Source organism: Ambystoma mexicanum, chromosome 5p (genome assembly GCF_040938575.1).
Source record: "Ambystoma mexicanum isolate Mex_15411 chromosome 5p, UKY_AmexF1_1, whole genome shotgun sequence".
NCBI lineage: Eukaryota > Metazoa > Chordata > Amphibia > Caudata > Ambystomatidae > Ambystoma > Ambystoma mexicanum.
Window position 1 is genome coordinate 552769189 of NC_090930.1, and position 21441 is coordinate 552790629.

The 21441-nt window shown below is 48.2% G+C and overlaps 1 protein-coding gene across 3 annotated transcripts in view; it reads right to left on the reverse strand.

Annotated features, from left to right (window-relative positions):
* Positions 1 to 21441, reverse strand: part of OCRL (OCRL inositol polyphosphate-5-phosphatase) — a 1330750-nt gene that overhangs the window by 390062 nt on the left and 919247 nt on the right. For all 3 annotated transcript variants that reach the window (XM_069612980.1, XM_069612981.1, XM_069612979.1), the window contains one exon: positions 14492 to 14727. In XM_069612980.1, the coding sequence (XP_069469081.1) occupies positions 14492 to 14727 (236 nt within the window). The remainder of the gene's footprint in view (positions 1 to 14491; positions 14728 to 21441) is intronic.

Sequence of the window (21441 nt, forward strand, 5' to 3'; positions counted from 1 at the left end):
ATAACCCTGGGTAGACTGCTGTTAGGCAGAAACCTGTGCAGTTCCCTTAGGGACCACTGCAAAAGATTTAAGACTACAGGTGTTTGGCAGTAAACCCACTTGGTAGCAGTCTGTACCACACAGATTCACTTGGTAGCTGTGGCTGAGCAGTCAGACTTCCCTCAAGAAGAGTTAGGCAGTATGCAGAGCATACACAATAGGTACAGAGACACAGTAGTACAAACAAACACTGACCAGTGCTTTGGTGTAAAAGTATATAATTATTTATTTAAAAACACACTTGTAATTTACACTAGCAAAAACGAGGCGAGTAAATTCGGCACACAGTCACCATCATATATATACAACCCTATTCACTTATTAGACAAGTCTTAGTGAGAAACACCACTTATTTTCAGACAGAGGTGAGCGCTTAACATAAGATGACACTCTAATAAGTTGTAACGAAAGGGAGGAAAAAGGCAGAGTTAAGGGAGCACACAAGTTCCAATACTTTTCAAAGAACCACAGTAAGGCAGGATAGGCAGAGTTCTACTGGAGAGCAAGGAAGTCAATTGCAAGGCCCACTCTTGGAGAGAGCAAGCAGAAGGGGTCCAGGTTCACACAGTAGGGTTATGCCCAAAGAGTCTTGTAGATAGTTTGTGCAAAAAGGATGAAAGTAAAGTCAGGAAAAGTTAGCTAGGTTGTCCCCGGCCAGCCAGGTTAGAAAGTCGAGGCTTTACTGTCATCCCGAACGATCTGTCGCAAGGGAAGCCAGGCGGGACACAGTACCTTAAGTGTGAAGGAAGCTCCGGCGGGGGCAGTTGTTCCTGGCAGCGGGTGCAAGTCGGTGTTTCGTCCAGAGGAAGAAGAGGTCTCACCGTGGAGGAAAGATGAAGGTCGTTGCACTGCCAGGGAAGAAACCAGCCGCGGAGTCCTCCGGTTAAAAGGCACTACCCTTCTCTTTGCGGTAGTGGTAAACCGTGGTATTCCGGTTGCCGGGGTGCTGGGCACGGGCAAGGCGGCCACGAGATGCTCCAGGAAGGTGAAAAGAAGGCAAAACTGGTTATCCCCACCAGTCAAAGGAAGAAGACTCTCCGGACTGGAGATCTCCTATGTCGTCGGGAAAAGTGGTGAGATGGTTCAGCAGGGCTCCACCAGTGGTGTCGTCGTTGCAGGTCGGCTCTGCTTCTCCCTCCTCGGATTCTTAGGTCCTGTGGCAACTTCTGAAGTTCCAGTCCCCAAAGCCCTTCTTTTATGCAGCACACCCCCATTCACTCAGCCTAGCTGTCAATCAAACATGCTAAGTGGTGAGCCGGCCGGCTCACCACTTGGGCCAATCACACAATAGTGTGATGTGAGTTACCAAGGTAACTCAGTCCAGGGTGCCTAACCCCCTCTCCCACACCCCCTGTGCTACCCAGACAGAGTGGCACCACTTTTGGAGGCTTCTGTGGAGAAGCCCACCAAAAAGTGAAACAAAGGGCTCGACTTGGGTTGGAGTCACAGAAGAGAACACAAATGCCATTTTAGAATCGAGTTCTGGCAAAAAATACCAACCGGTGAATTAATATTAAATAAATAAACTGGCGGTATGTTCGAGGCTATAAGAATTAAATAATTAAAGTTGGTAGCCTCGAACAATGGGAAAATCCCATAGAGATATATTCACGGTCGAATATAAAAAGTAGTATCCACTGCCACCAGCCAAAACTCGATCAGGGGGGACGGAGACGTGCCCCCTCGAACAACAGACCCCGGGGCAATCGAATTGCCCCGACCAGTACGTCCACAATATGATGGTTTGTACTGGTTTCTGTTAATAATTTGGGACTAGCAAAGTCAAAGGTGACTTTGCATGCCCTGGGAGACAGTAGTCAGTCCCAGGTTATGGAGTCTATGTTGGGGGGTCGCTACGACACCCCTGGGTTACGGCACGGAGGGTGCTGTGTAACCCACATCAAAAAAACACATGAGACCCTATGGAGTAAAAGACCCCATAGCCCATAAAACACATGGAAAGTTAAAGCAACACATCAAAAATCATGTCTAAGAGTGGGAGCAAAAGAATCTCACTCTTAGCAGGAGAGAAAAAAATAAAACCCAAAAATCCAGCAAAGCTGCTGGGGGACTCACTAGTTTTGGGAAATTAGCCTTACAGAGAATTCTCCCTAACAACTGCTGGTTGTTATTGTTCCATGGTGTACCCTGCCCCTTCTCTGGGAATTTTGTCCGCGTGCGTGACGAAAACTGCCATTCCCTCTTTGATTAGGGGGTTTATTGGTTAGTTGGCCTAGGGATTTGAGTGTTTCATACTCATCCTGGGCATTTTTCAGCGCGTCCTCGACCGCCTTACCAAAACAGATCCGGCTCCACCGGTTTATCTAACAATGATGCTTGGGTTTCAGCCTTGAATCCAGCCTGCCGTAACCAAGCGTGTTTCTTGATAACAATCCCTTCTGCTATCAATCTGCCGGCGTTATCCGCAGCATCAAAGGTTGCTTTTAAAATGCAACCGGACACCGCTCTTCCCTCTGCAGAAACTCGTGTCAATTGGCTCTTTAAGGGTTCTGGGGCGGAGTCTATGAGTGGCGCGACTTCTTCCCACTGGTGGCAGTTGTAACTGGCCAACAGGGTGGTGGAGTTGGCAATCCTTGCCTGGTAGTAGGAAGTGGAGGCTACCTTCTTGCCCAACCCATTTAGTTTCTTGCTCTCCTTGTCGGGAGGAGCTTCGGACGATGACAAGGGTGTTCCCGCCCTGTTAAGGGTGTTTGTAACTACCAGGGAGTCCGGCTTCAGATGCCCCCTTATGTATAGTGGGTCTGATTGGGCTGCCCTGAAAAGTTTCTCAATCCTTGGGTTCACTACCCTGGTGAGGTTGGGATTTACGAGTGAAGGGTCTATTTTTCTCTGAATCGACTTAAGGATAGGGATGGCCTGCGCAACAGGTCTCCTTTCTCCTACTAACTCCTCAGCAAAGTCTCTCTCTTCCTGAGCACCCTGGGTGTCAATGTGGAAGTGTTCTGCCGCTCGGGACAGAACCTCATTCAGGAGAGGTTGATTGTCGACAGGGGAGTCGGTAATCGGGGGTTCTTTCTCTACCGGGGAATCTACTCTGTAGGTCTCAGGGTCTTCCTCTTCCTCTTCCTCTTCTTGGTCCTCATCATCCCCATAGTAGCCCGTGCCAGTTTGCTCTTCCAACATGCCCAAATCTGGGTCCTCACAAAAGGATGTATCCCCTTGATATTGAGAGTAGGGCTGTATATAGAAGGGGTCCGAAGACTGTGTTGGGGCTTCAAACCGGGACTTCTTACTTTGAGGTATTGGATCCTTAGAGCCTGAGGGTGCTGACCCGTCGGGAGTATAGGAGAGAAAGTGTTCAGGGTTTTTTGCATACAAATCTGCCAAAGATGACATCCTTGACATAACCCTGTCTATGTCATCACTAGACCATTCTCTCGAACTGGGAATGACCCTTTCTGGGACTTTCTCCACCTTATCCTGACTAGACTTACTGGTTTTAGCAGGGGCCGTTGGGATAACAGAAGACTGGGACTTGTCTGTCTGTTTATGTGGAGTGGAAAGTTTTAGAGGTGTGTAAGGAGGCTGAGACTGCTTCCTTTGTTGTTTTCCCCCCTCCCTGTGGGCGGAAGAGTGTTTTCCTTGCCTTTTCGCCCCTTCGGAGCCTTCCGAGGGCTGGCGTCGAGGTTCGGGAGTAGCGTGCCCATCTTTAGAACGTGGAGGTTGGGACTCGGGAGCCACCGTTACGCGGTCTGCGGGCGCCGACTCCTGGAGTGCGGTCTGGGGATGGAAGTCGGCTTCGTCTTCCGACGATCGAACTTCCGTTACCTTGGGGAGCGAGGCACTCTTGGCAACAGTGGATGATTGCCTGGAGTCATGCGGCGATCTAGATCGAGAACGCCCAGAGGACACCGATTCGGACCGTTCTCTACGTGCCTCTTGCCGAGAACTCAACGTGCGCGTTGAGTCTCGGTTGGACTTCTGTTTGCTGGAAGTGGTGTGGGTAGCGCTCGTGTCTCCGGGGGTCTTCCCCATAGCTGCCCTGCCGGACAACCTTCCGAGGTCGGGGACTTGCGCTTGGCTGTCCATCGACGCCACATTGCCCTCGCCGTCCAAAAGTACGGCGTTGCTGCCATCGCTGAAGGCACCCTCTTGTCGCCTGGCGTGGTGGGCCCAAAGCTTTGTCGAACGGTTCTTAAGGGTCTTCGGTTTAAACCGACTGCACACTCTGCAATTCGCCTCGGGGTGGTCCCTCGGCAAGCAGAGGTTACACGTGGCGTGTCTGTCAACCCAAGGATACTTGCGGTTGCACTTGGGGCAAAATTGAAAGGGGGTACCCTCCATACGCACCCTATGGCAGCGGGCTGGGAGTGTAGGAATATAAGTAATGTACCTATATTAAACAGAGTGTAGGATATGTGCCACCCCCCACTCTCCCGGGTCCAGAGGACTTCCGAGGCCCGGGCCGAGGCCAGAGGCCTTCCGAGGCCCAAATCCATCGTGCAGCTGTCGACGGTCGATTTCTTCTCCAGGCCGGCCTCGAGTGTGGACGTTCGGTGACTCAGCGTTGGGGTGGAGAATGGGCAAAATATAACGATATTTTGCAAAAGTATGGCTAAGGCCAGGGAACTCCGCTAAATGCTTCCGACCAGTATGGCGGAAAAAAACTATTGAGGGTCCTACACGCGTGAGGGATCATGGGTACAGTGGATGTCACACTAGGGATAGTATTACTGGCACACCCTGTGTCGACGCCCATTTTCGAGTTTCGAAAAACAAACTAATACTCCGCAGCTTCCACTAGATGTCGGCCTATGCACAGCATGTGATCTAAGCAGATTCTACAAGCCTCAGAAATATATATATATATATATGGGATACATTACTCACCGTAATCATATTTCTGATGCTTGTATTTGTCGAAGTAGCAATGCCTTGTGTTCGGTTTCCTAGACTCTTTTAGGATGTCCATACACCTCTGTGGTAAATTGAGATGTCAAACTCTATGACCTCAGGAGCCATGCTGCTAGGTTCATGGAGTTGGGTTTGATGGGATCGCACACCGAGAGTCTGTGTAGGTGTGGAAACCACGGTTGTCTCGCCCACATGGGAGCAACTAGGACGAGCGTCATTGACTCTCTGTTCATCTTGTTCACCACCTTCCTGATGAGAGGACTTGGTGGAAAAGCGTACGCAAACATCCCTGACCAGTTCATCCACAAGGCGTTCCTCAGGGAGTGTGGTTGGGGAAACCTGGATGCGAATCCTGGGCACTGTCTGTTTTCGCTTGTGGCGAATAGGTCTATAGTGGGGAAACCCCACTGAGAGAAGAGATCTTCTACGATATCTCTGTGTAGACACCATTCGTGTTCCTCTGGAAGTGGATCTCTGCTCAAAGCGTCCGCTAGAGAATTGAGATCCCCTGGAACATGTTGAGATGACAGAAAGATGTTCCGTCTGAGTGCCCATATCCAAATTTTCTGGGCATGTCTGGACAGATTTGGCGAACGAGTCGCTCCTTGCTTGTTCAGGTAGAACATGGCTGTCGTGCTGTCCGTCCGGATCTGCACCGACAGGTTCAATAGGTGGGGCTCGAACGCTTGAAGTGCTCTGAAAACTGCCAGAAGCTCTAGCAGGTTGATGTGATTCTTGGCCACTGTGTGAGACCAGAGACCCTGAGCTGTGTGGTGGAGATGGTGAGCTCCCCATCCTGTCAGGCATGCGTCCGTCGTGACTACCGCCTGTATCTCGGGATCGTAAAAGTGTTTCCCCTTGGATAGATTGTCTCTTGTCCACCAGTGGAGGCTTTGTACAAGTGTTGGCGAAACGACCACTAGATCGTCCCACTGACCACTTGCCTGAGACCACAGTTTCGCCAACCATTCTTGCATGGGACGCATGCACAGGCGCGCGTGGGGGACCAGGTAAATACATGACGCCATCATGCCCAGCAAACGCATTGCTTTGCGTACTGTTATCTGGCGACCGGTTTGATATTGCGGAATTTGCAGTAGTATATTCCGAATTCTTTCCTCTGAAGGAAAAGCCAACCCCTCTTGAGTATTTAGAACAGCTCCTAGGAACTGCTTGGAGGTGCTGGGCACCAGACTTGATTTTTTCTCGTTTATGGAGAAGCCCAATTCGAAGAGGAGGTCGATAGTTCTTTGAATATTTGTCCTGCAAATTACTGGGGTCTCCCCCGTGATGAGCCAGTCGTCCAGATAAGTGTACACTGGGATTGCCTCCCTGCGTAGGTGTGCCGCCGCCACCGCCAGTACGTTGGTGAATACCCTTGGAGCCGAGGCTATCCCGAAGGGCAGTACCTTGAACTGGTAGTGCTGACTGTCCACCTTGAAGCGCAGATATTTTCTGTGCGCTGGGAACATGGAAATATGAAAATAGGCATCTTTCATATCCAATGTTGCCATGTAATCCCCTTTTTTAGGAGGGGAATTACCTCTTGGAGAGTAGTCATGCAAAATTTTTGGGGCTTGTCATACTTGTTTGCAGGCCGTAAATCCAATACTGGGCGCATTGTCAAATCTTTTTTTGGCACAAGGAAGTAAGTTGAATAAATACCCTTGTTTACCTGGTGTCCCGGGATGAGTTCTATCGCATCCTTTGCGAGAAGAATTTCGATCTCTTCAAGTAGGATCTTCTGGGGGTCTAAGGAGTGTATTCTTTGTCATGGAGGGTGGTTTCGGGGACGCTCTAGGAGTTCTATGCAGTATCCTGCGGACATCTGTCTGATGTGATCCCTTCCAAAGCTTGGGTGAAGATGGAAATGCGTCCCCCTACTGGGGATGCGTGAGAAGGGACCCTGAACGGAGCGTCAATGTTTTGGTGCAGGCGTGCCCCCTCCTTTATTGGGACTGCCTCTACCCCTACCACGACCTCTTTTGTTACCCCTGCCATAATTCTGGGTAGACTGCTGGTTAGTGTTCCATGTAGTACCCTGGCCTTGGGAATAGTTAGAGCCTCTTTGGGAGTTTTGTCCGCGAGGCCGACGAAAATTGCCATTCCCTCTCTGGTTAGGGGGTTTGTTGGTTAGTTGCCCTAGGGACTTGAGTGTCTCGTACTCGTCCTTGGCATTCTTTAGTGGTCCTCGACCGCCTTTCCAAACAATAGATCTGGCTCCACCGGCTTATCTATCAATGATGCCTGGGTCTCGGCCTTGAAACCAGACTGCCGTAGCCAAGCATGCCTCTTGATGACCGTGCTTTCAGCAATTAATCTGCCGGCGTTATCCGCGGCATCAAAGGTTGATTTTAAAATGCAACCTGATACGGCTCTCCCCTCGGCCGAAACTCGTGCCAATTGGCTTTTTAAGGGTTCTGGGGCGGAGTCTATGAGAGCCGCGACTTCTTCCCATTGATGGCAGTTGTAACTAGCCAGCAGGGTGGTGGAGTTTGCAATCCTTGCCTGGTCGCTGTAGTCCGACGGTTGAATTTTCTCTGATCCGGCGTCGAGTGTCGATGTTCGGAGACTCGACGTAGAGGTGGAATAAACGGGGAAATATATAACAATATTTAGCAAAATCTGACTAAGTCAGGGAACTCCGCTCAGTGCTTCCGACCAGCATGGCGGAAAAAAACAATCTGAGGGTCCTAGACGCGTGAGGGATCATGGGTACAGTGGACGTCACACTAGGGATAGTATTACTGGCACGCCCTGTGTCGACGCCCAATTTTCGAGTTTCGAAAAACAAACTGTAATACTCTGCAGCTTCCACTAGATGTCGGCCTATGCACAGCATGTGATCTAAGCAGATTCCACAAGCCTCACCAATATATATATTTATTCTTGTTGCCGATTCACCATGGTCCTGAAGGTTCCTTTTCATTTTGCACGGTTCTCTTTTGGGAGTCACTTACCCTCTTGTTCTGGTTTACACAGCTGTTGTAGCGGGGGCCGTATATGCTTATTTTTACTATGGTATACACGGTTCTTAATTGTTTTTAATAACTCCGGCTGCTAGCAGCAGTCCTTTTTCTCTTTTTCAATTGTATGTTGCAGGCAGTCGGCAAAGACTTTTCATGTAGTAGCTTATAGTCAATTTAGCATACTTGTTTTTCAGAATGGTAACACCCACCTCCTGAGAAGACGTTCAGTTAACCACCACTACACGTCGAAACCGGTCGAGAGATAAATTCTACAGGGATGTGATCTTTGCATCTGTTCTTCCTATCCACCCTGACAATAGATTGTCTGTGAATTATTTCTATTGTTTGTAAACATTGCAATAATGTGTGTCATTATGGGGACTAGTTATTAATTCCTCTTCCCCATTGGTTCTTAGCATGTTTTTTGTGTCTTTTAGTACTTTGGATGTATGCCACGGTATGATGAGTTGTGTGTGTATGAATGCACCATGTATGTTGATTATGAGTGATGATGTTTTAGCCGATTTTCGGCATATTGTTGCTGCTGTTTTGCTATGTTAAAATGATCAGTGTATAATAATTTTCTGTGATTTATTCACTAGTTTTCAATTTTTGTATCACTTTAAATAAATTTTGATACATTTTTTCTAAACATACTTTGCTCTGGAAATATCTTTTCTGTTTTTTGATCCAACCAATTTATGAACCTTAACAAATTGTAGACAACTTTTGTTTTGTCTTCGCTGTGTCCTACCCTTTTTAAATTGTGTTCAACAGATGTTCATTTTCTTGGTGGTTTAGTTTAGTTTTTCTTATTACGGTTGAACGTATGGTATGTGTGTGGTATATATGAGATCAGGTTTGCAGAGGAATGAAAGGAAAGAGGGTGTGAGAGCAATTAGAGTGCTCCGTGTGAATATATTGGTTGTTTTTTTATTAATTTGTGTTAATGAGATGCTGAGCTAGGTCCTTTTTGTATATAAAAAAAATGTATTTTAATAAAAAATTGAACTTATAAAAGTACAGTATACATTTGGAGTGTGATTTTGACTATAATTGCAATAGGGCACATTGTTTTTGGTTTTCTATGTTTGATTCCTTTTGATTTCTCCATGTGCCTTAGCCAGATACAAGCTTTAGCTACACCTCCTCTTTTTTGCGTGGACACCAGTAAGTGGCTGCCTCCAATCTACTTCAGCCAATCTAGAGCACTGGGAGGCGGATGCTGCCCCCAAACAAAGGCCCACATCTAAGACCCCTGTCTGTGCCTGTCCGGGCCTTGCTGGGCTCTACAGCGCCCATATCGTACTACAGGATATGAAATGTGCCTTGATGCTGGGTACATCTTCCATGCACCCTTGGACTATGGAATCCCCCCTCCTGATATTACTTGAGTGCGGACTGTTTGCTCCGATGCCTGGCCCATCTCTCCTTTTACTCTGTGCCTGTGCCACTCCTGACATTGTCACCGTTCTATCACAGCTGGCATTTCTCCCCTTTACTACATACTCAAAACGTTTTACTTCGTCTTCCCTTCCAGAGCTCCCATTCCCACTGCGCTCTCATCCTGCATTGTTTTGTGTCTGCTAGTCAAAAATCCAACGTACTCCCTTGCCCTCTGTATTGTTTCTGGTTTGCTCCCTAGTACCCCCCCACCCGCTTAGTTCTCATTGGTTTTTCCCCGCTCCAATTGTTTACTCAACTCCCTCCCCTGTGCCTCAGCTTCAGCCTGGTTAAGTGTGCCACACTATGTGTCTCCTCACAATCGTGTTTTCTATCTCTCCTATCTTCTGTAACTGCTTCTCTATCTCCTATCCTTCACCGCTCACTATGTCTGGCAGGAAGAAACTTGAGAAGGACACACTTGGCTCCAACCCAGGCCTTCCTATTGCCGACACCTAGGTCAGTGTTTCGGCCAGAGACTCTCACTGACATCTTCTTTGTTGTTCCTTCTCCCGCACCTATGGACTCTACCTATGGTCGCTCTGCTCTCTCCCTACTCTTCCTCACACATCAATACTCCTTCTTGCCTTCTTCTCGACTTTAGGGGTCATCATAAATGTCTATCGAAAGGGTACCATCTTGATACAGAGGCCTCAACCCAACCTCCTTTTTGATAGGCTCCTTCCTCGCCTTATCAACTTTCCATCTTCCTCCTCACTGGCTCCATTGCCATCTGCACCTCCAACCTCCCTGGCTCCCTTGCTTGCTACGGCCACCTTGGCTACCTTGCCTCCGCTTGATCACACTGCCTCTCTCAGTATGGCTCCCTTGCCGTCTTCTACTATCCTGGCTCCCTTGCCCACACTCTCTGCACAGACAACCTTGTCTGCCTCCCCCATGTTGGTGCCTCTGCCGACGCATCTAGGGCTCCCTTGCCCCCTTCGGTCCCTCCTTCACTGGCTCCCTTGCCATCTACCCCTGGCTCTGCTCACTTGCCTGCACTGTCCTCACTAACATATTTGTCATCTTCAGCCCCAGCTGCCTTCTCCTGTCTCTATCTCGCAGGCACTCGAGCCACTTACACCAGGGGCCTCTGTCCCCTGCACATACCCTTGCAAGTCCATAAAAAATTGTAATCTGCTTCATGTTGTCACGCTGAACTCTCACTCTGCAGTCAAGCACTCCTCTGACATCTGCCACCTCCTTGAACACCTCGACCTTAATGTTCTTGCTCTCACCGAGACATGGTGTAAGTACCGCTCTGTCACGAGTTTTGACACACTTCTCTCTGAAGGCTACAAGATCCGCTCTGAGCTCAGGCCCAACAGGCCAGAAAGGGGAGTAGCCCTGATTTTTCCTGAGTGGATCCCGGTTTCCATCATTCCCACTACGGCCTATTCTCCCTTTGAATGCCTGGTCTGCAGGCTCTGTCTCTCACCTGTCTCCTCTCTTACTGTGGCCACCTTCAATTGTCCGCTGGGCCAGTTCACCCTCTTCCTCTCGGAATGGGCTGACCTGGCATCTTCCCTCCTTTCCTCCTCTTCCCAACTCCTCCTGCTGGTGGATCTTAACATCCATCTTGACTCTACAGGATCTTTATGCAACCTATGCATCTCTCTGTCTGTCTCTCTCTCTCTCTTTTCCATTCTACTTTCTGGTCGTACGCACACTGCTGGACACATCTTGGATGCTCTCATCTCCACAGACATCCCTCTCTCTATCCCTCTCACTACCTCACTCTCTTAGACTGATCACTCTCTTCTCCCCTCTCACCTAAAGCTTTCTTCACCTTTAGCACTGGCACACCCTGCATTGCCTCCCACCTTCAAGGTCACCCGAACCATAAAAAGAGTGTCAGTGGCTGCATTTGCCTCTACCTACTCTCTTCCTCCCACTCTTGCGGCTGACTCCCACCCTGATACAGACCTCTCTACCTTTCACTCGTCATCCTTTCCCCTGTCATGAGGGTCCGACTGACGCCTACCAAAAAGTGCAACTCTTGGTACGACTCTGATTTAGCTGACCTTAAACGCAAGTGCAGTGCAGCAGAACGGAAAAGGGGCTCCTCAGGTGCACCCTCTGACAAGCTGACATGCCGCCTTAGGCAAAGGCAATATAGACTCTGCATCCGGTCCAAAGAAAAGAGTCCATATTCAACCCTGCATCTCCGTGGCATCCCACAACACGGCCAAACTTTTCTAAGTCTGCAAGGAACTGGCCAACCCTACTGCAGCCTCATCCTCTACTGCACCCACCCAGGCCCTTTGCACGGCCCTGGCAGCACACTTCACCGCCAAAACACAGGACATCCTGTCCTCTCTCTCCTCTGCACCCACTCATACACCATTATCTCTTGGGGCCCCTTTGGCCGCCAACCCTCCCCCTCGTCTCTCCTCCCTCTCCCCTGTCACACCTGAGGAGGTTTCCAGACAATTCCGGTCTATGAAAGCCTCTTCCAAACAGGTGTACCATTGCCCCTCCAAAACTATCAAGGACAACATAGACTCTCTCGCTCCAGCCTTGGCAACCTCTCCTTCGCCACAGGAGTTTTCCCCACTTCTCTCAATCACTCTTGTGCACCCTCTGCTCAAAAAACCCTCTGCCAACTCTTTTATTCTGGCAAACTATTGCCTGATTCTATCACTCCTTTCCTGGATAAACTCTTGGAGAAGTTAACTATCTCTCAGCTTACCCTTCACACTGAATCTGTTGGCTGTCTCCATGACCATCAGTCTGGCTTTAGAGCATCCAGAACCTGCTCTTCTGAACACCTGTGAAGACCTGCTCTCAAATCTTGACTCTAACTCTCCCTCAAACCTCATCTTTCTTGACCTCTTTTCTGCTTTTGATACAGTAAACCACAACATCCTGATCTCCCGTCTGGGTGATACCCTGGACATCACAGAGCAGGCCCTGGCGTGGCTAGCATCCTTTCCCTCAGATCGTCCTTCCCAGGTGGAACTTGGGTCCTTTCTCTCTGTTATCACACTCTCTACTTGTGGTATTCCCCTGGGATCTAATCTATCCCCCTGGTTCTTCAATGTCTACATGGCCTCTTTGGCCCACAGGATTTCTGCCTTCACTTCCAACTTTCAGTGTTATACGGTTGACACACAGCTCTCCTTCAGGCTACCCTCTGCCTTTTCCTTCTCCTGGTTCAACCCAGACTGTCCGCAATTCAGTCCTGGTGTGATGCTAATGGTCTCCGCCTTAATGCCAGTAAGACAGAGATCGTCCTCATTGGGACCCCTGCTCTCGCTTGCCAACTTTCACTCTGGCCGACCTCCCTTGGTCCTGTGCCCTCAACCACCAGTGAGGCAAAAAATCTGGGGTTATCTTTCTACACCACTTATGCCTTCTCTTCTCACATCTCTAATAAGTCCCACTACCAGGTGCACCTCCTCAGAGGTATTCTATATCTTTTCTCACTTTCAACCAGAGGCTCACCGTCTGCAGAGCCCTGGTTCTCTCTAGATTGGACTACTGCAACAGTCTCTTTCTCAATCTTCCTACTTCTACTCTTTGACTTTTTTCCAACTTATCCAGAACAGAAACGCAAGACTTATACTTGGCCTCAAACCCAGGGACCGCATCTTTGCAGCGCTGAAATCCCTGAACTGGCTCCCTATGGCTGCAAGGATCAAGTTCAAGTCCCTCTGCATAGTCCACAAGGCTTCCTGGGGCTGGGGGCCCGCACTATCTACAAAGCTCTCTTCCAAAATATTCTCCTTCTAGAGCCCTCCACTCAGCCTCCTCCAACTCTCTGCAGGTGAGACGTTTTTCCAAACAGAGATTTGGGAGTAGATCTTTATTCTCTGCAGGCGCCTCCCTATGGAACAGCCTCCCTGCCTCTCTCTCAGTCTTGAGCCGGACCTCCTCAATTTCCAGAAACTCCTCAAGACCTTCCTCTTCTCTTCCTCTTTTTCTCTCGCTCTCCCCTGCTAACCTCCTTTATTTCCTCTCCTGCTTCCCTTCTCCTTGCTCCTTCTCAACTCTGTTCAGTTTCGCTGACTGGTCGCCTGGTCACCTCCAGAGCCTCACAGGTCCCAGGCTCCCCCGACAGTCCTGCACTTGCCTCCGGGCCTCTGCACTACTGCACTTGGAATATGTTCCATGAGAGGGGTAACCCTCTCTGCACTTAACCCAGGCCCCTGCTAGACTGGGCGCACTTGTTTCCCCTCCCTCACACTTCCTATCTGCACAATTTCCAGAACTTGAATGCACTAGGCCTAGCAATGATCGTTTGTCCTGTCCATACTTTGTCTCCCATCCTTAACTAACACACGTGCATAGGCACATTAGTGATGACCAATCATCAATCAATCTGAATGTCGCTAGGCCTAGTACGGCAGTTTATTGTTCTGTATGTCCTTTTCCACCCCCTCCTTCTCTACCCACTCTTTGTCATGCACTTGCACTATCTGACAAGTCGTTAGGTCTAGTACAGTAGTTTATTGATTGTATGCTCTTTCCTTCTCCTCCCCCATTCTCTCCTTCCCTCCTGTCATGCACTTGAACTAGTTGAAATGCCTCAGGCCTAGTATTCTAGTAATTGTTTGTTAGATCATTCGGAAACTTCAAGGCCTAAGAATGACTACTGTATTCCCTTGTTCCCTTTCCGCCTTGAAGCACTTTGAAGCACTTCACTTGTGTACAAGCGCTTTACAAATAAACAACTACAATTACAACAGTCTAAACAAAGCAAAAATAAGGGTGTCTTTCCTTACAACACGTTAATACAAGATGGAATGATTAGAAAAATATTTGTTATTCATAATTAATAAATATACAATCACTGTTGTGGCTCTTAATGCCTTGACAAAAGCCTTGTGGATCTTCAAAACGCTCTTTGAAGAGGTTGCCTTACAGGACTACATTGGGCAGATAATAAATTGGAACAGAAACAAAAAAATGTGTTGTGTGGCTTTGCTTCCTTGTTTTGAAGAGTGTAATTTGGATCTTCTATTTAGAGAGGCTGCCACCATCCTCACAAGAATCCAAAAATGGACGTGCATGTTCTCAACGTTATTACAATGGTAACTCGCAGGGAGGTGGTATCTATTCTAGATTCTAACATGGATTAATTAATCCTAAAACACAATAACTGGCTTTATCTCACAGACTATCCCCCCACCACCCCATAATAGTCAGATAACCGTTCTTACCAGGTCTATGAGTTTCGCGATTGGAATTTCTCGTATAGGCCTCTTCATTCGGCAAAGAGCTTCCAAGGAGGTACCAAAGCAGCTTGGTAAGTAGTTACCAGTGATTGTAAGGAAGTAATCCTTGCCTCTGTCTAGGTGAAGAACTAGGATATCTTCAATGTTATCCTCTCCAGAGTTAAGGATCGTTAGAGAGTCCTTACTTACATATACATCCAAGGAAATCTCAATTATTTCATCTGCAAAAGAGTGAAAATAAAAATAAGTGTAGCCCATGTGAACATGAGACCAGAGTTATGACTGGAAAAAAGGATCAAACAGATCAGGAAGGTAAATAACACATTACTTCCATCTCAGTAATTTTCTTACTGATGGATTAGCCCAGATTATTTAAGTCTTATATCCGCTTTCCAGTGCCTGATGTCTTCGGAATTTGTTTTTGCCACCAGGTGTCGCGGTGCAGCATCACCCTGCGCCCATGCATGCCCTTATTTGAGACATGACCTCAGGGTCAGTATATATGGAAATTCCTCAGCTCTGCCCTTTTCCCACAAAAGCTGAGGAACTGCAAAACAGATAGTGTACAAGATATCTGCCAAGATCGTCAGGTTTGGAGGGCGATGAGGAATCTCTAGGAGAAAGGACTAAACCATCAGAAAAATATTTACAGAGACATAAGCAATTTTGCCCTCAAATGGATTTCTTCCTTTCTTAGTTTCAAATATGAGGCTAGACTGCCAGAGCAGTACATACATCTGTAGGATGGAAAATAACGAATGAGTTACGCACCTGTAACTCCTGTTCTCCAGCATTGACATCTTTCACAGATTTACATGTGGTAGAATATTCCCAAAGGCCGGCTGTAAATTGTAGGTAACATTAACTAGTTACAAAGAAACACAAACTGCATTCACTCTTAGTATTGTTTAGGTCAATTATATTTAAGGCAATAGGCAATGCCTCCGTTAGGTCCTCCCCTGAGACCATGTTTAGATTCCTAGCGGGCGCATGTAACAGTGCAAAGATGAGCCACAAAAGGAGCAGGCAGGCGGGTCATATGTGAATCTATGAAAGATACCAATGCTGGAAAATAGGAGTTACAGTAAGTAACTTATTCCTTCTCCAGCATTTGATCTTTCATAGATTAATTTGCTGTTGAATAGATTACAAAGCAGTAGAAATGCATAACATGCACATACACATGTTTAGTGAGAAGGAAAATGGCTCACCTCAGGTGAATAGTCTCTGAAGGACTGCCTGTCTAATTCTGGATTCCTCTGCAGAGATTTTGCCAATGCATTATAACAGGGTGAAGGTATGCAGATACCTCCGATTATCAGCCATCCACTTGTTCAATAATGGCACTCCTTCTACATGGGCGTTGGTAGACAAGACTGCTGTCGTAGAATGTGCACGCAGTCACCCAGGATATGGCCTGTTAGCATCCTGATGGCAGAAAGCGATACAAGCATAGGACCATCTGGAAATTAAAGTTTTAGAAAGACCCTTGCCATTAGCAACCGGCCAAAAGGCAACAAACAGTTGCAAATATGTATGAAATGCCTTGGTATGACCAACATGGTATTTGAGCACCATTGTGAAGTCTAGGGAGTGAAGTAAGCGTGCAACAGGTTTTGTTGGAGAGTTGAAGACCGGCAGGACCAAACGCTCATTGAGGTGAAAAGAGGATGGCACCTTCGGCATAAACCTTGTATTGATCAGCTGGAGGACCTTGTTTTTGTGGAAATCGAGGTAAAGTGGTTGTGTGGAGAGCCCCTGAATCTCACACTCTCCTGGCAGAGGTGATAGCCACTACAATCGTTGTGTCCTAGGAGACAAACTTAATACTGGCCTTAGGCATGGGGTCAAATGGGTGCACCCATTTATCTAGAGAACAACATTCAATTTAAAAGAAGGTGCAAGTTTGTGTATAGGGAGAAAAAGTCATTTAATAAATTCCTTCACCAGTCTGTGTGATCCCAGCAAAGGGGCCACCAACATGTGCGTGAAATATGAAATGGGAGCCAAAACAACTTTGATGGAAGAATGAGCAAAGCCACTGGCAGCTATGGAGAGAAAGTATGGCAGGATTTGCTGAGGCTGTAAGTTAAGGGCATCCACCCCATGACTGGAACACCAGTCGGTGAACAATTTCAATTTCTTGTTATAACAGGAGTGGGTGGAAGGATACCAAGACTTGGAGAGAACAGCTCTGTATTTTTGGGGCATGTCAATGTTGTCCAATTCTAGGGACGTAGGAGCCAGGCTGTGAGGCTGGAAGAGGACGGTTGTGGGTACCTCACCCTGGTCCCCACAAAGCAGCTTGTGAATCGCAGGAAGCCTGATGGGCAGGGCCAAAGAAAGAGCTAGAAGCTTAGAGAACCAGAACTTCCCTTTGCCACACTGGCACCACAAGGATCAGTCTCTGCATGGCTGCTATTTGCTGTGCGGAGAACTCCTGGGATGAGCGGAAATGGCAGAAAAGCATTTAGGAAGAGCTTGTCGTCTCAATGAAGGAGACTCGGTTACAATGGACATCTAAACATTCTTGCAGGGTGCACATATGGAGACTAGCATTTTTGATGAATGGAATGCATGAGGACAGCATGCCAAATGTGGCTATTACTTGTACTGAGGAAACCCATTTCAGGGACAACACCCGAACGTTGGACAGTACTGTATTGATTTTGTCAGAAGACAGGGTTGCAGTTGAAGTTGTGGTCTCCAGGTGTGCCCCTAGAAAGACCATTTCACAGATGATTTGTTGTAATTGAAGGAGATGCTCAGACAGACTTCGATTACGCTTGTGTGCATCAGGCCCTGTTTGGGGGACGTAGCTTGTATCGGCCAGTTATCCAAATAAGAGTAGATGTGAATCGCTGACTTCCTGAGATGTGCTGCCACTGGGAGGTATTTTGTAAACACAAATGAGGCAGACTTGAGGTCAAAGGGGAGCACCTTGAATAGAAAGTGCTGGCTTGTCACCACAAAACGCAGGAACTCCAGATGACGGTGGTGAATGAGGTCATGGAAATGGGCGTCCTCCATGTCCAGGGATAATAGAAGGAGAAATTACTTACCGGTAATGTTCTTTCTGTGGATTCTTCTCCTGCAGATTCCTCATCAGATAGATATCCCTTCCAGCGTGAGCTACTTGGAAAATGTTTCAACAAGGGGCGTAGTGCACCTCGACTCAGCTGTGGATCCATCTTGACTTGATGCAGCAGTCGTCGACTCTGGACGGGACGTCGTTTGTCGTACATATACTACGTCAATACGCCCAGTCCCTCAGTCCACCCTCTCCTACCCCCCCACCAAGCTCAGCCAGTGCAGAGGAAGATTGTGGAATGGGCTAAAAGCAGCCACAAGTGTCAAAAAAACAAAAATTTAACATAAAGGGTTTTAATTTTTTTAGGTTGAGGAACGGAACTGCAAGAAGTTGCAAAAAGACATACACATAACAGGCCTAGGGGCCCAATAAGGAGTCGTCATCAAGGAATGCAGGCATCTTCAAAGCAGGGTTGGATGGGAGGGTGATGAGGAATCTGCCGGCGAAGAATCCATATAAAGGACATTACTGGTAAGTAATTTCTCCTTCAAAAGATTGCTTTCTCCCACAGATTCCTCCTCAGATAGACTCCCAAAGCAGTAAATAGTCTGTAGGCAGGGTGAAGCCCCTAAACCAGGAAGCTCTGTAGCACTGCTCTTCCAAAACCAGCATCATTACGACGCGACACGTCCAAACAGTAATGTTTGGTGAAGGTGTGCAAAGGTGACCATGTCGCAGCACAGCAAATCTCTCTAACTGGCATGCCCCTCTGGAGTTCTGAAGAAGCAGACACACCCCTAATGGTCTTTACTATACAGAGTGCAATTTACCTAGATATGGTCTGCTCAGAAATAGCCAGACCTTTTCTTGACAGAAAAAAAGGCACACATAGCTGGACCTTCTTCCTGAACTCCGCTGTCCTTGCGACAAAGAAACTAAGAGCCCTTTTAGGATCCAAACTGTGCAACCTCTCCTCTTCCTTGGAAGGATGGGGAGGAGGGTAGAACATAGGCAAGTCTATGCCCTGGGAGAAGTGGAACTCTGAAACGACCTTGGAAAAGAACCCTGGCCGAATCTTCAGCGATACCTTCTCCATAAAGAAGCGTAGAAACGGAGGATTGCATGACAACACCTGCAGCTCACTGACCCTTCTGGTAGAAGTGATTGCCAGTAGAAATGCAGTCTTTAAAGTGAGCAACCTAACTGGGCAAGAATACATAGGGTCAAACGGAGCTGCCATGCGGAAAGTGAGAACCAAATTAAAGTCCCAATCTGGGACAAGAAAAGGAACTGGTAAAAACATATTCACAAGGCCTTTCAGGAAATGGGCCATAACTGGCATCGTAAAGAAAGACCCTTGATCCGGAAACCTTTTGAAAACAGAAAAAGCTGCCAAGTATCCTTTGCCTGTTGCTACTTGAAGGCCTGACGAGGCCAGTGACAGAAGGAACTCCATCACTGAAGTGGTGGGGCAAGTGATAGGGTCAATCTCGCGTTCCCTGCACCACGCCTCAAATCTGCATGCATACAGCAATTTGGTTGATGGTATATGTGCAGCAGCACCTCAAGCACATCCTCTGAGAGGTTCCAGCCAACATATCTCATCCTCTTAAGAGCCACGCATGTAGATTGAGGCACGGAGAAGTGGGTAGATGCCCATGTCTAGGAGTTCCGAGAACCACGTTCTCCTTGCCCAATTCGGGGAGATCAAGATCATGTTTGCTTGAAACCTCCTGAGAACCCACAGGATGACAGGGATCAGAGAGAAGGCATACTGGAGGTCTGCTCCGATGTAATGGAGCCTTTGGGTTGGTGCTGTGTATGACTTCTGTAGGTTTAGGGAGAATCCCAGTCTGTGCAGCAGCAAACAGGTGTCTTCGAGCTGAGACTAAACCTGCTCCAACGGCTTTCCCAGGATCAACTAGTTATCCAGGTATGGAAACACATGAACACTGGATCTCCGGAGATGCTCCGCTACTACTGCCATCAGCTTGGTGAAGACCCTTGGAGCGGAGGTCTACCACAAGGGGAGCACCATGAATTTCTAGTGACTGTCCCCTATGAGGAATCTGAGGTATCTTCTGTGCCTCTGATGGATGGGAACGTGGAAATATGCATCCTGCAGATCTAACGACACCAGCCACACAGATACTGCAGAGTCTGGAAAATGTCTTGTAGCGTCACCATTTTGAACTTGTCCTTCCTCAGGAACTTGTTCAAGGGCCTGAAGTCCAAAATGGGACACATTCCCCCCCCACTTTCTTGGGTACCAGGAAATACTGGAAATACCAGCCTGACCCTCTCTGTTCGGAAGGCACCTCTTCCACAGCACCCTTTAACAACAGGGCTCACATGGAGCTCCTCTTCCGGTTGTATGAGAGTGAGGGGTGGTCTGTCTGGGGCCTTTTCAAAAAATTCAGACTGTACCCCCATTGGATGAGCTGCAATGCCCAGACGTCAGAGGATATCTCCCACCAATGTGGCACGTGCTCTCCAATCCTCCCTCCAACTAGGGAAACATGGGGGAGAACTCAAAGCGGCTTTACAACCAGTGCTGATCCCGCCTCTGCTGCTAAAGTCTGTTGGCCCACAGAGGCCCTCCTGCCCCTTACTGAGCGTGAGTAACGCCTCTGCCCTTGCCTTGGTTGTGGGTGCTACACCTTTCTTCCAAATAGGACAAACCGCCGGAAGCCTCTACCTTTGGAGGGAAAGCCGAAAGAAGGTTTAGGCGGCCCAGCAACTTTGCAGGCAACTTTGAGTCCTTCAATTTTTCATAGAACTCATTGGCCCGAGTTCGAACAGATGCTTGCCATCAAAGGCAATATCGAGCAACTTTGATTGAACGTTGGGGGAAAACCTCAAACTATGCAGGTAAGCTGGCCTGCGTATAACAGTTGCTGACCCCATAGCCCTGCCCAGACAATCTGCAACGTTCAGGCCCCGATTGCAGGCTTTGACAGGCAACCTACTTGCCGTTTGTCTACCAAGCACAGAAAACCATCCTGAATTCCCCTTCGGCGGTGTGTTCTGCCACCTCCTGTATTGTTCTTCACAGTCCGTGAGTATGTGTGGCAAAAGCACACAAAGAGTTAACAGCCTTGAGAGACATGCTACTGCAGGAAAAAACGTTATTGGCTAAGGTGTCATATTTTTTCAACTCCCCGTCGGTCGGCAAGTTGGAGGTTGATTTAGACAGACTCATATTAATCGTGGCTACTTGGACCACTAATCACTCAGGCATAGGATGAGTCGACATGTAGAGGGGAATCTCACCTCGTAGGTTTATATTTTTTTGTCAACTCTGAATCCACCGGAGGGCTGGAACAGGGTCTTTGCCACACGGAGGCAATGGGGTGTGCAATTGCTGCATTGAACGGCAGGAGATTGGCCACTATCAAGGATATCTTTGAGCTCATAGGCTGACAGCGGTTTCGCCGGAACACACAAGTCTAGGGCATCCACCACCCTCTCCACTGTCTACCTATATTGGGCATTTGGATGGGTTGCAAAGTTGGGCCTGCTGTGTACACAGGTCGGGGGGGTATCTAAGCCTCCTGGCATCGTGCCGGCCTTCCGTCAAGTCAATGAGCTTGGCGAAGTCGGCAAAATAATAGTCACCGCCTGACCCTCCTGATGCCGACTGAAATTCATCAGCCTGATCCCTATCATCTCCAAAATGGGAAGTCTCTAAAATCGATGTTCGGGACTCAGGGACAAGCGACTTCTCAAACGTCGTCGCCAAGATCAACGGTATCGAGGTAGTTGGCACCGACTGCGGCTCTGAAGGCATTGTCGACTTGGTGGTGGTCGGTGTCTGGCGAGAGTGGTCAAAACTCAACGCAGTCTCCTTGACACCAGTAGGACCCGGCATAACTGAGACCTCCCTGGCCTGCTGCATCGAGGG